Source organism: Narcine bancroftii, chromosome 3 (assembly GCF_036971445.1).
Source record: "Narcine bancroftii isolate sNarBan1 chromosome 3, sNarBan1.hap1, whole genome shotgun sequence".
Lineage (NCBI taxonomy): Eukaryota > Metazoa > Chordata > Chondrichthyes > Torpediniformes > Narcinidae > Narcine > Narcine bancroftii.
In genome coordinates, this window is record NC_091471.1 from 261524943 (window position 1) to 261540832 (window position 15890).

The window sequence follows — 15890 nt, forward strand, 5'->3', positions numbered from 1 at the left end:
GAATGTTTTCCCTGTGACGCTGCTGCAAACATCAAATTTCATGACTTGTTCATGACAATAAATCTTGATTCTGATTCTAACATGACTTTTGAATTTCACCTGCCATGTTAACCAATGAACTTTATTTGTTGCTCAAATATTTCCATTCAAATATCTTTCCCTGACAATTTTCCACTGCCTCCCCTCTGGGATATTATTTACTGAAAATGTAAGTAGATTTTCTAACTTAAGGTCATCTACTTGCAAAAAGAAAGAATTCTGAAGAGGCAATGTCGACTGTAAATGGGTTTCAATGCCCAGAGAATTATTTTCAGAATTAAAGGTAGGAGTAGTGGTGATCGAATTAAATTTAGGAACTTAAAATGTGAGGTTTAATAAAAGTAGCAAAAGTGCTTAATGGAATGCTTACCTTTGTAAGAACTTGATATATTGTAGCTGTGCAATACCCTGGTTCGATAACAATGAGGCACTGAGTAATTTGGACGCTACAAAGACAATATACTAGCCTTGGGAGGGAAGATGTGCAGTGCAGATTTACCAATATTGTGTATATTCTCAAATTTTGAATAACATTGTAGATTTTATGAGATAGGGAGAAATTGCACTACCTAAAGGACTTGAAATCAGTCCAGGCTACTGTAAAGGATCGTTTGAGCAAGAGCTTGGGGAAGCTGTGTGGAACTTTGTGGAATAAATAGGTTAAATATATCTGCTAAGCATGTTGGAAAGGATGGGGTACTGATTGAGACAAATGAGAAAGAAGACCAAAAGAAACTGTTCAATCCATAAGATCCTTTTTGATCTCAATCCACTTTCTGGTCTGCTTCTCAAAACCTGTCAAAAATCACCTTAATATATCTAACGGTTGTGTTCAGGATTCACTAGCGTAGAGGATGGCAATGATTCGGAACTTTTTGAGAGAAAGAATTCCTCACTTAATTTTTAGATTTGTGATTGTGCCCCCTCGTTCTGAAACCCTTTGCAGAGGAACAACATTCACAATATCTAGCCCCAGTGAAATGCTTTTTAGTTTCTATCTTTCTCTTAACCCATGGATGACATCACTTAAGCAATGCCGGAGTTGGAGAATGTATTGTAACATTAATTCTACCTAAGGTACTGGAATTCAGTTGGCCATTTTCAAAAAGGAGGACGTCATAGGTTTATTCCCTTGCAGCCACTGCGGCCGGGCACGTGTGTTCACGTTGGCCTTTGTCTGCCACCAGTGAGTCTTCCTAAATCTTTGTTCACAAACCCAAGCTATGATGACAGTGTGTTTCAAATTTTTAATGTAAAATTTAAACAGTATGGCCAAATGCAAATACACTATGGAAACCTATGACCATGTCCTCCTTTTGCAATGGCCACCTTATGATGCAAACTGCAAGCAAATACTTTAACGTGTAGGGAGGGTGGGTACAATTTTCATGAACTACATATCCCAGGAAATCCATCAATCCCCCCCCCCACTTTTTCGCACCCGGAAAGAGCCCGCCGGCTGCAATGCACGCTGGGAGTTGTGTATTTTTTTTCTCCATTATAATTCGTTAAGATCGTGTCCGAATGAACTACGACACCCAGCATCCTTTGTGCTCGCACCAATTGTGAGGCGTCTGTAAGTCACCTGCTGCAACGGAAAATCGTCACTCCGACTCAACCCAACTTGATGGCGGAAAGTAGCATTTGATTGACCTCACGACTGACCAATCAGCTAACGCGCTTGCACAGTCGACCGCGGCCCAACCAATAGTCGGCGAGAGAGGCAGGGATCAGCAGGGCGAGCAGGTTGATGCGAGGCGCAGAGTGATGCGAAGCTGGAGAAGATGGTGAGTGAAGAGAGAAGCCGGATTCGGGCCTTTATGCGTTGAATTTTTTTTTGTGTGTGGGACGAGGCACGAGTGGAGAAAGTGAGGTCCGGCGAGCGGGTGGGGAGGTGGGTGAAGAGGGTCGGGGCCACGGGTGGGGGAGGAGAGGGAGAGGGAGAGGGGGAGGAGAGGAGAGGGGAGGGGAGGGGGGGGGGAGGGGGAGGGGGTTGAGTGGGTGGAATATGGTGGAAGGGTGATTGGTGGTGGGATGAATGGGTGGAGGAGCGATTTTACGTGGGGGGGGGATGGGAAAGTGGGGTAGTCAATAAGAAATGTGACTGAAGTGGGGGGGGGAATGAACGGATGTACTGGGAGTAAAGAATAAAGGGGTCTGCTGGGTGGGAAAGTGGAGGTATCGATGGATATGGGATAGCATTGGGGTAGGAGTGTGAGGAATGTAAGGGTGGGAGCATTAAAAAGAGTTTGGGAAATGTGAAAGTGCTTTGAGTTGGTGTCATAAGCAAGGGTGGTTCTGGCGTCGAGGGAGTGGATAGGTGGGGTTTGGAGTGTGGGGTGGAGAAAAATGGATCAGGAACAGTATATATGTGGGGTACATAGAACAATACAGCACAGTACTGGCCTTTTGGCCCTCGATGTTGTGCTGACCCATATATTCTTCCTTTTAAAATAAAGTATTAAAATCTCACTACCCTATCACCCTCCATTTTTCTTTCATCCATGTGTCTGTCAAAGAGTCTCTTAAATGCCCCCAATGTTTCAGCCTCCACAATCCTTGGCAAGGCATTCCAGGAACCAAAAAAACACACACTTACCTCTGATGACTTCCCTAAACTTCCCTACCTTAACTTTGTACGTGTAGTATGTCATGTGTGTGAGTAAAGGACAGGTGTGGAAGAGGGTTATAAATACAGGGCAAGGGTGTGGGTAGTGACAGACCTGTAGACAATATTGATAATGGGTGGACAAAGTTTTGAAACTGTCCTTTAAAGAAAAACATAAATGTTCAACAGTTAAATCCAATTTAAAGTGATGAGGAAATCACAGAGTATATAAAATTGGACATGTCTTTTTGAATCACTGCAAAGATTGAAAGATGACATTGTAGTCCTATTTCTATAAAACTATTCCAGTGATAGACCTTTCCTTTTAGAACTCTGTTATATTGTAAAAGACTAGTTCTGTAAATAATGTCCCAGAATCATGTAATAAAAGCATGTATTGACCAAATCTCTCCTGCAGTATTATCACTGCTATGCAGCTCTGTTGGAATGCCAATGAAATGTATTTTCCTCATAGTTGTCTGCAGTCTTTAACCTTCGGTTGGTGAAATGTAAGCACAGTGATATGTCCGGTCCTATCTATTGGTGCTCTTTTTCTACTGAACATTTCTTGCACTGCATCATTCAAGGTTCTTTTGCAGTGAACAGATCTCGACATGGAGCTTAACTTTTTTTGTATGTGAATGACACTGCTTTGTTCTACAGAGGTTTGTGCCCAACTCTGTCTAGAAATCTCTAGCTGGGCAGTACTCATTGTCCATTTGTGCTTTTAGGAATCTGGATTTATGGGGATTGTTTCTCATTTCTGCTTTTAGAAGCTGTCAGTTAAGAAATAATTACTGGCCAATTCTTTCTGTCAAAAGTCCCTCCTTTCGATCTCAACTAAAAACTTCTGTGAAATGTTACCTGAAGATAAGATCAGTCAAATTCTATTCTGACAATATGCTTTGCAGTAATCATATGGATTTCTTGATATAATTCTCTGCTGTTTTGAGAAAATCAACACCCATCTGACTTTGAACAGTGAGATGCCTTGATTTTTTTCTGTAGATTGGATTCAGCTATTAATCTTTTGGCAGTTTCAATGCTTTAAGTGTATTCCAATTTTTTTTTTTAAAGGGCTTTGAATTTTGCTGGTAACCTGGTATACTTGTGGGGAAAAAAAGGAATAACTATTTTAATGAAAGCACATAATTTATTGAGCATTTATTAATCGTGTAATGTTCTTTCCAGCCTTAAATCAGCTGAGGTTCAGAAGATTCAGCATTTTGCTGATGGCTGCCAGAATCGGCAAATTATCTTGCTTAATCCTTTCTGAGTGGCACTTGGAGCAATGTTTGCGTCTTCTAACTTCTTCACCAATTGACATTTGAGTTTGAATTCCACTTTGAAATGTCTTTAATTCCCCATCTCCTATGCTCTGAGAATTCTGTTTTTCTGATAATTCCAGATTTTAATCAGCCTACCCTCGGCAGCCATGGCTTCAGCTGCCAAGGCTCCAAGCTCGAGAATCATCTCCCTCAATCATTCTGTCCTCCAAAATCATCACTGGCTAACTTTCAGTCAACTGTTCTAATCTCTGGCTGAGCATTGAATTATGTTTGAGACAAGTTATAGGTGCTTTGTAAATGAAAATTGTTGGTGCCAACCAACAATTGATCTTTTCTGCTAATTCCTCTTCTCTCTTGCAACTTACGAATGGATTTTTTTCTCTCCTAACACAAGACCGTGAACTTGAACCTTTCTCTTTTCAGTTTGGATGTGACCCCTGACTCGCCAGTGTTACCTGATTTTTTTTTGTTTATCAACTGTCAGTGAACCATGTTACTTAATGACATGTTGTGATATTTTCCCATCTTTACTTTATAATGGATTCCTTTTCTCCTCTGAATCCACTTATTTGAGGATGATAATGGAAGCTCAATGTTCCAGGGGAGGGGAGGGAATTGTGTTTTCCATTAGGGAGAGCAGTATTTAGAAGAGATATTCCCAAGGAATCATTGTGTGTGTGGTGGATGTGGATGGAACTCGGAGATGAGATGTTCACTTTGATAGGATTGAACTAAAGTCCCCCACTAGTGTTACTACAGTTCCAGACTTGGATGCAGTGGAATTTGTTGAGTGTGTTCAGGAAAGATGGAATTTAACTTGGATGTGCTAAATGATGCATTTTGGGAAGTTGAACCAAGGCAAGGTTTGCATGGTAAATGGCAGATCCCTGGAAAGTATTGTAGAACAGAGGGACTTTGGGTACAAGTACATAGTTCCCTGAAAGTGTCCATGTCCTTGTGTACTTTCTCACTGTAAGTTGGAGGAACAACACCTAATTTTCCATCTGGGCACTCTCCAGCCAGATGGCATTAACATCGACTTTTCCAGTTTCTGGTAACCAGCTCTCCTCTCTTCTCCCCCCACCATTCCAGCTGTCCTCCCCTTCCCTCTATTCATCCAACTATCCCTCCTTCCCTTGCTGCTGTTCCCTCCCTCCCTTCTCCACTTATTACCTCCTGTTTTTGCAACCACGCCTCCCCCCACCCCCACTATTTTATTTGGACGCCTGGTGACATTTTTCCATACCTTTATAAAGGGCTCAAGCCCAAAATGTTGATTATGTCATTTTTACCTTTGCTAAACAAAGGACACTGTGTGACCTGCTGAATTTCTCCAGCATTGTTTTTACTATTAGTATGACTGGTTGTCTTGAGTTGAAAGAAGAAATTAGATATACTGAGATTTTATTTCCCTGGAGCAGAGTGAGGGGTGACCTTATAAAAATGTAAAAGATCATTAGGGTAATAGATAGGATGAATGGATGGTCTTTCTTTTCTCCCCAGAGGAAACTAAAACTGGAGGGCATAGATTTAAGGTGAAAGGCAGAAGATGTAAAGAGGACCTGAGGGTATGTGAACAAGCTGTCAGTGAGAGTACAATTACAACATTTAAAAGACATTTGGACAAGGATAAGACAGGTTTAGGAGTATATAGGCCAAATGGGTCTAGTTCATATCAGCCACTTGGTTGATGTGGATGAGTTGAACCGAAGGGCTTATTTCCATGCTTATTAACAGTGACTGCGCAGAGTTGCAGTCATTTTTACCTCTGGCAAAAAGATAGTTTTGTATGTGGTAGATGGCAATAATTTGACCATTCGATCTCTCAACTCTCCCTTTCTTGAAGGCAATCGATGTTAAATTTAAATTTTAAATGTAGATGTACAGACAGCGCGATAACAGGCCATTTTGGCCCTTGAGCCCGAGCCACCCAATACACCTACTGTTACGGAGTCCAGAGGACCCCTAAAACCAGCAGCATAGAAATGCACCACAACACAGTTATTTAAACAAAAGCTGTTTTTAATAATATTTGAACAAGAAAACAGAATTAAATTATTACTTAACGTACCTAACTACTTAATCCCCCCTCTAATACTAAGTGCGGGTGTGTGTGTAATGTATATTTAAGATTAGAAAAGTTCTTTGGTTCACAGTCCAATCTCACTGGTTGCAGGCAATTCTTGTACTGTGCACAGAAGTTAGCATTAACAAAGTTCACCGGTCTTTGGTGCTTAACAGGCAAATGGTTACCACTCAGGAGGGTTCTTGCTGGTTTTCAGAGAGAGATTCCTTTTCCAGGACATCCACAACTGATTCTTTCTCAATCAGTCTTGCTGACGAAACTTGCCCCCTTCAGGGTTCTCCAGATGATCTTCTTTCTTTCAGGTCACCTTTCAGACCGCCAATCTCCTCCTTTGACTAGGAATCCTTCCAAAGTTTGCCAGCTTGTCCTTCTGGAACTGATTTCTGTCTCCTCTCTTTGTTTCACTCCCTCCTTCTCTGAGAGCAAAACCCTTCTCCTCTGCCTGCAAAGATCACATGCTCTCCCAGACAAGCTGCTGTCATACTTTGTTGCCTCCTGCAAAAAGCATTCTGCAAAAGTTCTGCAAATATTCTGTGCTTTAAAATGTGTGTGTAAGCTGCTTTAACAATTCCTCCCAAACCACCTCTAAATACTCTCACACCTACACTCCCAGTACGTTTTGAATGGTGGGAGGAAACCAGAGTCCCTGGGGAAAACCCATGGGAGAACGTACAAAGTTCTAGACAGCCCAGGATTCCAACCCTGGTCCCGATTGCCGGTGCTGTAGCAGCATTGTGCTAACCATGCCGCCATGAAGCCTGTTTTGTCTGAGGAAGGTCCATGGCTCTTCAACCATTTATCTCCCTTCTCCTTGGTGGAAACAGTGCTTCCTATCTTTGCAGACTGCCTGTAGCTGAGATGGTTCGATTCCTTTTATAGTTTGCTCTGGTGTGGAGAAATTGGTTTGTTATTTTTAGGAATACTCTTCTACGTTCAGACTGGTTATTTGTATGTGTTTGATTGCAGGCGGACTTCTTGAAAGGACTGCCAGTCTATAATGAAAGCAATTTCAGCCGATTTCATGCAGATTCAGTTTGTAAAGCTTCGGTGAGTACTTTCTAAAGCTGAAGCGTCAACAACACCTCTTCATTGCTGTTAGCACGTGAACACAAGGGTAAACCTCAATGAGGTAGATAGAGAGATACTGTGGCTTAATAAGTTGAAGAATCTTAAAAGGGATATGATCCTATTCCAGAGGCAGTTGAAAGTATATCTGACAAGTGATGAAAGTTAAACAAAGCTAAGAAACAATGAACCAATAATAAATTGGTACTTGTGGCAATTGTACATGCAACCTGAGACGTTAATAGTATGCTATCCACCACTAATTTGTGCTATGAATGGGTGTACATTATTGGGTTGTCTGCAGTTTCCTGATGGCAGATATAAAAGACACCTTGTAGCATTGCAGTCTGACCTATTTCACTACCAATGATGAGGAAATTTGTAGTTCCTGAGTTCTTTTCCTGAAGACTCCAGTTGTCCTCCGATATTCCACAGGCTCAAGTATGTGCCAGTTGTACATTCAACCATGGTGATAATTGTATTCCGAGGCCATGCACATCTAATGCCCACAGAACATCTTCCTGCAAGAAGCCACTTCCCTTCACAGACAAATGGTAGTCCCCACCTGCCATTCAATATAGACTTGGATTGGATAAAATATCAGTAGGTTCTGTTATTTGCCTAACAGTCTGATCAAATAACTTTAGAGCTGGCTCACAAATATTTAGCATAATCTTCCAACCACTCAGACTGAATGGAATCTACACAAAGTTGCCATAATATATGAGAATTGTTAAATTTTAAAATCTCTTACAGAATAGAAGACCATCTGTATACCTCCCAACACGAGAATATCCATCGGAACAGAGTAAGTGTTAGCCTTTTAAATTCAGGTTTAGCTGTCAGGAATGTCACAACTCTGAGTAAATGTAGTGTGATTGGTGTCTGTATTTTTCCCCTTACTAATTGGGCAGGAGGGTGAATGTCTGTGATGACCTTTAAATGTGGTGGGATCTGTGTTGTCCCCCTGTACCTTTATTTTCCACACTACTCCTGGTTATCTCCCACTGACTTAGTTTCAGTCTATGTGCTGTTCTCAGATTCTTCCACCTCCTGATCCCATTTGGGATTGTGCACTGTATAAATGCTGCCCAAGATCTGTATTGTTGGATCAAAATAAATTCACAAATTGGAGTCCACTGCCAGGAAACTTTGCCCCAATCTCTCAAGTGCATTTGACTGTGGTTCAGAACTGAAAGTCTAAAGCATTACATTTTTAATTTTAATAGTATTAAACTGTTTCTTAAGTTAAACTTCCCCTTAAGTTTCTTTTTTCCTCTTCATAGTTATTGTGACAGAAAAGACCAATATTTTGCTTCGATATCTTCATCAGCAATGGGACAAAAAGGTGAGTAGTTAAGCAGACTTGGAAATGTGGCAGGGGTCAGTCTTGCACTGGGCTCCACAGTGTGTACATCAACTTGACAAAATGTACAGTGATTCCACAATGTGTACACTGACATCTATAGTAGCTCAGTATAAAAAAAACAAGATTTATAAAAAAAAAGGAAATGTGGCAGGGAAAGGGAATGATGCATGGTAATTTTTGTTTGTAAGAGCTAAGAGATTGCATGGAGTATTGCAGGGTTAAGGCACAGAGCACTGGGGAGCTAGAAAATGGTAGGGTACACCTACTAGCCTGTTATGGGGGCCTTTCCTGGGGGAACATCTGGGGTAGGTGACATCTCCTGGAAGTTGCAACCTGCAAGATACCTCACTGGAAACTTGGAAGAAGGAAAGCTTGCTTGGCAAGTTAGATTTTGAGCAAGGGTCTCAATGTAACATTAACTCATGGGATGCTGATTGACTTCTGTTTCTGCCATAGTATGTGATAGAGGCAAGTGCAATTGCAGAGTTTTTTAAAAAAAACATTTGGATAAGCACATAGAAAGATAGAGGGATTTGCATTAAATAAGATTAGCATCTTGTTTCTCGTGGAAGAATTGGGCTGAAGGGCCCATTTCTGTACTGTAGACCTTGATGAATCTACTCTTGATTGCAGGGGCAAACTGAATGAAGTTCTATCCCTCCCGTCAATGATTCCAACATCCTCCTAATATTATGCACACAGTGACAGCAGCTAATTCATTGCAGATGATTGATCAAGTTTGGAGTTCTCTTAGCTTGGTTTAGAACCATCTCTCTTCCTCTGAAATATTTTCTTCCATAATCCTTGCAGAATGCAGCAAAGAAACGAGATCAAGAGCAAGTTGATATTGAAGGCGAGAGCTCTGCACCGCCCCGGAAAATTGCCCGCACAGACAGCCAGGATATGATCGAAGATACCTAGTCCTCTGAACTCCAGATGCAAGTGCTTCCCTTTTCATCATGTAATGTCTTACCGTCTCTCCACCATGCAGCCCTTCATTTGTATATCATAGGAGCACCATTATTTATTTACATATAATTTATGGCCTGGGGAGGGAAGTGGGGGCAGGTGAGGATTTTGAGTAGATCAGACGGAAGCCCAGTGTATATCCAGTAGATATTCAGTGGTTGATTAACTGCTCCAGGTTTTACTGAGGGTCTGGGGCAGAGACTGGATGGATGAAACTTTAGAGTGAAACTTCCAGGAATGGCAATAATTTTGCAGTGCGCATCTCTCCAACTTTTACCGTCCACAGTGTCTAAAATGGCATCTTCCTTGTCCATCACCAGTTTTAAGCCCTCAATAGATTTGATGCAGCACACTTTGCTACTGAGATGCACGTCTTAATCTTTAGATAGAAGCAGACATGTCTACCTCACTAGTTATAACTGCTGAAACAATCTTGCCCTTGTCATGAGAGAGGTTATTAATAACTGCTTTGGTTGTTATCATCCCCCTTTCCCATCCTCTGAGTAGTTTTTGATTAGACGATCACATTGCAAGGGAAATGGGAAATAACTGGGCTGTCTACCCCAGACCAGTTTCTTTTAAGTGAACATTGCAAGATTTGCTTGGCAATACTATGAACTCCTTTGTAATTGTAGCATTGCAAGGCGTGTCATTCACATCAGCAAAAGTTAAACCTTTGAATTTTGAGACAGTTCACTGGCCTTGTGGGACCTTCAGTTTTATGCTTTAGCTTAAGAAAGGGAAGCCATTTTGTATAGGTTTTTTAAAAAAAATAATAAATGTTTTTGAAGTCCAAAGAGTTAACGTCAGGCGTGCTGGCAAATCACTGATTCTAACTCTGTGTTATGAGGGATTGTTTCCAGGGAGCTGTGGACATCCCAGCCCAAAAATTACAGCACTGGTGTTCAATACATTTGTACAGCATAAATTTGTTTCCACAATTTTAACACTGGCATTAACCTTTTAAATGCCAGACTGGGGAGAGCAGTATGCAGCGTAGCACATGTTGCGTTGTTTCTATGTTGATATCACATATGCTACAACTTGTTTGTGGCGCAGTTAACTTTTTCTAAGCATTTTTTTGAATAAGCTTGTCTACTGGCAAGGGGACAGAAAATCTTACATGTGCTACATCTTCACCAAAATATAGCTTCAACGACCAGTTTCTGCTACATTTGGAATGGATTTTGCTCAACTTGAAATGTTAGCATCACCAGTGTGCAAGTTGGGGAGAATGTACTGACTAGAGGGGAGGAAAAATAAGAGATTCTTTTGTTGCTGGAATGAATATGTAAGGACTCAAGAAATAGTGATAAGTTTAAAACTAAATCTGTGGCACAGAGGTGCAAAGTTTGGTTTTGTCTCTTGTATATCAGAATATTATTCTGCTCAACTGCCGATCCAGTGCTGCTACTCACTCTCCAACTATCCCTCGTCTTGCCAAGATATTCTCTCAAGGAATTTCTTTGAGGAATATGAGGATCTACTTTAGACTTGAAACTCAGCGCAACTTTGTGTCCTATGCTGTAATTAAAACGTTCTACCTTTCGTGTTTCACTCTGTTCCATTTAATCTCCGACTGCACTGCATTCAAACAAAAATCTATTTATTCCCTTTGCATGCAGTACTTTTTGCTGTGACAGTGTTCCTTTCCCATTGTTCATAGGCATGGGAGGGGATCTGAATTCAGTTGAAGGTGTATCAGCCTTTCCTATCCAATCAAATTTTGCCACAATGCCTTGTTTTTAATCAATAGTTGATTTGCCATTCTGGATCACTACTGGGTGTGGATCGATGTGTGTGACTGCATTTTCCCCAAGACTGCCTGCTCCCTAATGTTATATCATGTGATTTAGATAAAATAATAACATTCACTTTCATTATCCAAAATAAACTCCAACCCAAGTGATTGATTTACCAAGAAATTTGGGAGCAAAATGATCCCTAAGCAGGGATTGTGTTGTGTCATCCAGTGCTTCCATTCACTGCCATCATCCTATGATTCTACATGGTCTTCCTAAGGAGCTGGAGGGGGGGGGGGGGTTTGGTGATGGGCTTGGGCGAGGGTGGTAGTGAATTAAGAACTGCTACTTCCTGGTGTCACTGTACTTCAGCCTGACAGCAGAGCTGTGCTTTTCCATTCTCAGGCTCACACGGCTCTTTTTGAGGGGGATGAGTGAAGGGCCTTGGTTCCAGCCCCAAGGACCTCTAGTGTACTGTGATCTCAAGCGCACAGACCAGCAAGGCCATTAAGACCTCATCACTGTGTGTGTGTGACCTTGATTTGAAGCTGGCAGATGTTACCCATTAGTAGATTGTTATTCTGCTGGTAAAATTGTGCAAACTGTACATAAACTGAAATGCCTTTTGCACTCCTGTGGCTTGTGTGGTTCTCCAACAGATGTTTTGAACAAGATCCTTTCTCAGAATTTCATCAATAGCTCAATGATAAAATACAGAATTTTCTGTCTGTCTGATCTGTTTCTTGTTCCCTTCAGACACATTGAAGGAAAAATGTTCTTCGTCAGTACTCCAGTGTTTAAGCTTGAGGAATCATGTGGTTTTTGATTCTCATTCGCCAAAGATCCTGGATCAGGTCAAGAGAAATGTTTAGGTCAAAATCATTGCTTGATGTCAGGCTAATCACTCAATTAAAGTTACCACATTTAAGTTTTATTTAATACCATAGAGGCTTCAGACAGACATCATGGTCAAAACATTGTTGCCTTCCATAGATTCTACCTGACCCACTGAGTTCATCATTTTGTGTGTTGCCGAAGGAGATACCAAACTGGCTATCCAGAAGCAATGTCCACCACTGCATTTCCACTAGTTTTATTTTTGCTTATTTTCCATTTTTGAGATTTGGCTTTCATTTGTGATGCTTGGTTTCAAAACCAATCCATATTGTTGAGCAGAAATTCTTAGCTTCCTCTATTTAGATACTACAAAGCCATAGCATGTAAATGTGGGCTTAATTTGTCATCCAGAAAGATTTAATGTTGTCAATCCCACGTGGATCAGTGAAAGAAGATGAAAGAGCTAATCCAAACCTAGAAGTTAACAGGAAGTTACAGTTTGTACCTTAATATGTTAGTGCAAACAAACAGAATTAGTGTTCAGAAAGTTGCTGAAAATTGTATTCTCAACATTGTGAGTGTTGAAGAGTTGACATAACCTATAATTTCTCACAGAACATCTCTATGTTCATTACTCAAAAGTCATATGAAGCATTCAAGAGATCTGTGCCATTGGGCTAATGTGGAGTATCAAATTGACTCCTGCCCTTCACTAGAGGCCAGTGAGTTTGCAAGACAATATTCAAGTGTGAGTAATCACTGAGGGGCTGCTCTTTCCTACCCATTTCTGCTCTCCCATCCCTTGACACTTGCAGTAGGCCATGCTCCCCAGGGTTCATCTGGTTTCAGGTGTAAAGTGAAATGATCATTGGTGGAGCAAGGGTGGTTTTGGAGAGAGCCTGGATTTCAGTGTGTATTTTTTTCCTCTGCAGTGATTTTCTTAGTGAACGAAATGGGTTTGATGTTCTTGGACTGAAAATGTCACACCATTGTGCTATCCCTTTGTGCTGGTTGTGTTTCTCACTCCATTCTTTTGTGTTTGTTCCTACCTTACTCTTGCTCTCCTTCATTCATGGTGGCTGTCAGTTGTGATGGCGTGATGAAACCTTTCTGAATTCTCTTCGTGGACCCAGGACCTGGATAATATACAGTTGGTTTTGGGTATTGTTGTTTTTGGATTTTATTTTTTCTAAATGTTAGCATCAGAATCCTACACTACCATATTCACTGGCACTGTGTGGACCTTCTTTTCTTCACGCTGTCGAGGCGAGTCAACTGCAGGTGCAAAAATATCCCTCTGTCCAATGAAGACAGACACTGGACCAGCTCTTGTTCAAATATCATTGCCCATCACTGTTTTGGCACATTGTACAAAGTTGCTCTTCCTTGCTTGCTCCATCGATCACTTTTACGTTTGCTCTGCATGAATTATGTGAGCTGTTACCAATCAATTGCTGGCTTTTATCAGATTTTTAAAAAATGAATAAAATGCCACAGAAGCCTTGTAATAAAGGTGTTTGTAAGTGTTAAGAATGTAAACTTTTTTGTATTACTGAGTCCAGACCAGTGTGATTACTGAGCTGATCAGAGCCATTGGTGGATTGCAGACTAATTACTACAAGTCTGGGCAACAGCCTGCTGACAGGAAGGGAGCCGCATTCCCAGGTTGGATATGTATTGAACTGAATGTTTCTACCGCATCTATCCCAATCCTTTTTCCCCCCATTAAAAGGCACAGACTCTTATATAGTAGGGGGTTGGTTAAATAGGCACAATATCATGGTATAATGCTGGGGATTGTTAACCATTTGGGTGGTGGCAAAGTGATGTAAGGAAACACTGGGCAGATTGGACCAATAGATAGTCTAACAGTGAACGATGGGGAAGGATCTTGTGAGTGGAGCAGGTCTTTTAGAAGGATTGGGGCTGGTGGGAGCACAGAAGAGTGGTAGTCAGGGCTCTGGGTGGCAGGTCCTTTGCGCTGAGTGCTTATTTACTTGCTTTACCTCTGATTACTTGTTCTTGTGTTGGTCGCGCCCTGTGATCTTTACTGTCTACTCCAGTCAACTTTGAAAACTTGTGATGCAGTTAGGTACAAATGACCTTGAGATTCCTCGAAATACTTCCAAGCCCTTTCTGCTCCTGCCTTTTGCCATCATCTTGTGCTGCTCCTATTTTCCCAAATGCTGTATTCTTGTTGCTGTCAGCCTTGGTCCAGTGGCTGCGCTCTTGTTGCTTTAGTCAGAATATTGAGTATTCACTCCATTTGTTTGACTGAAAAATGTGGGTTGACATCATGAGACTTGCTGTGGATGCCACCTTTTGAATAAAACAATAAATCGAGGTCGTGCCTGCACTTTCGGGTGAATGTGAATGATCCCATTGTGCTGATTTAAATAAAAGTAGGGAGATTCTCCCTGGTGTTTCTAATACTTTTTAACCCCTTGGTCATCATCACTGAAGCACAAGTTGCACACAGGAATTTCCTGAATGCAGGTGACTATTGCTTCAAAAATGTAGATCACTGGCTTTGAAGACTGTGGTGGTGGAAGTTGCTATAGAAATGCAAGTTTTTCTTCCTCTGGTCAATTCCTTTGACTGAATACCAAAGTCTTTATTAGATGTAGAGCAGGCAAACTTTGGAATAGGATACTATTTACAGTGAGTGTGGGGAATGGGTGGATTACCCTGGGGCAGTGCCAAGATGTACAAGGTGTCACTTGCTGGAAAATGGAAATATTGAAGACCACAGCACTTGTGCAATGGGATCTTTCCTTTAGATTAGTTGGCCGCAGACAAATTGAGGAGCTGGGCCCCTGGGACATTCAGCAACAGCTCAACTCCGCAGAAGATGTGAAGATTATCTTTCATCCATGCTGCTCTTGGTGGTGGGCTTGTCTAACCATTGATGAATTGGAAACAAACCTGGAATTCTGATCTCATCACGTGTCTACTTCCCAGCTGAAGTGACTAATGAACAGGAGCTGTAAGCGCAGGTGTGGTTTTTTTTATATTCCCCTCCCCCTTACACCCCTTTTTGTCAAAGTAGCAGGACCTGCCATTTCTTTAATATGCAGTGCATTAAACAGCCTGGGTCTAATTCAAAATTGTTTGGCTCAGTAGCACACACTGAAATGGGATGCAGTGCTGAAGAGGGCTGGGGAAGTGAGTGTGAAGGGATTCCTCCTATACCCCATTCAACAAAACAGTGAATTGGAAGAGACAGATGGTGGTGAGATCACCATCAGTAATTACCTTGATCTGGTCTATTGCTGCTCTCTCTCTGAATTTGTAAACATTTTTTGAGCTCTCTATTGTGGATTTAGCAAACAAAAGCTAATGTACCTTCTAGATGCAAATTAAAATATTTTGACAAATACCATTACCTGCAGTTTCTTTGTTTTAAGTGTTATTTGATCAGCTTGTTTTGCTCACATTCCAGAATGACAAAGGACCCGCCAGTCAATATTCGACTTGATCCTTCCCCATAATTTCACTTGCACTTTCAAAGCCTTTATTTCTTTGTGCTTGTTTAGCTTTCTATTGAAACAACATCCACCTTGTCACTTCAACTACTTTGTTTAGCAAGATCACTTGCTAAACTCTAATTCACTTGGTAATTCATAAAAGTTATTGTGCTTCAAATTCCACTCAAGGACTTGAAATGAAATACATGAAATCCAGCTAACACTAAACCTGCAGTTTAATCTACCTTCCTGATCATAGAATAAACTGAGTCCAATTAGTTTATGATCTGGCAGTTTAAAGTTGCAACACTTCCATATCCTGGCTGTCAAGTCCTGGTTGGTTATTTTGCTCTGTTCACTGACCAATGCTGGTTCCTGATCAAGCACTGCCAGACTGTTTTCAAATCCTTCCATGATCT

The 15890-nt window shown here is 41.3% G+C and overlaps 1 protein-coding gene across 3 annotated transcripts; it reads left to right on the forward strand.

Annotated features, from left to right (window-relative positions):
* Positions 1-1747: 1747 nt before the first annotated feature.
* dda1 (DET1 and DDB1 associated 1) lies at positions 1748-15386 on the forward strand. 3 transcript variants are annotated; one of them, XM_069927882.1, is made up of 6 exons: positions 5403-5504; positions 6989-7069; positions 7844-7895; positions 8374-8435; positions 9267-9417; positions 11573-15386. In XM_069927882.1, the coding sequence occupies exons 1-5, from the start codon at positions 5418-5420 to the stop codon at positions 9375-9377; spliced, it is 393 nt and encodes a 130-aa protein (XP_069783983.1). In that variant the 5' UTR covers positions 5403-5417; the 3' UTR covers positions 9378-9417; positions 11573-15386. The 3 variants fall into 3 exon arrangements, with proteins under 3 accessions (XP_069783984.1, XP_069783983.1, XP_069783982.1); XM_069927883.1 differs by lacking the exon at positions 5403-5504 and adding an exon at positions 1748-1826 and having other exon boundaries at positions 9267-15386; XM_069927881.1 differs by having other exon boundaries at positions 9267-15386.
* The last annotated feature ends 504 nt before the right edge of the window (positions 15387-15890 follow it).

Coding starts and splice junctions, on each gene's coding strand:
- dda1 (XM_069927881.1), top strand. CDS start 5,418: ATGGTCTTTCTTTTCTCCCCAGAGGAAACTAAAACTGGAGGGCATAGA. Junction 7,070..7,843: donor ATTCAGTTTGTAAAGCTTCG/GTGAGTACTTTC, acceptor AATCTCTTACAG/AATAGAAGACCATCTGTATA. Junction 8,436..9,266: donor ATCAGCAATGGGACAAAAAG/GTGAGTAGTTAA, acceptor TAATCCTTGCAG/AATGCAGCAAAGAAACGAGA.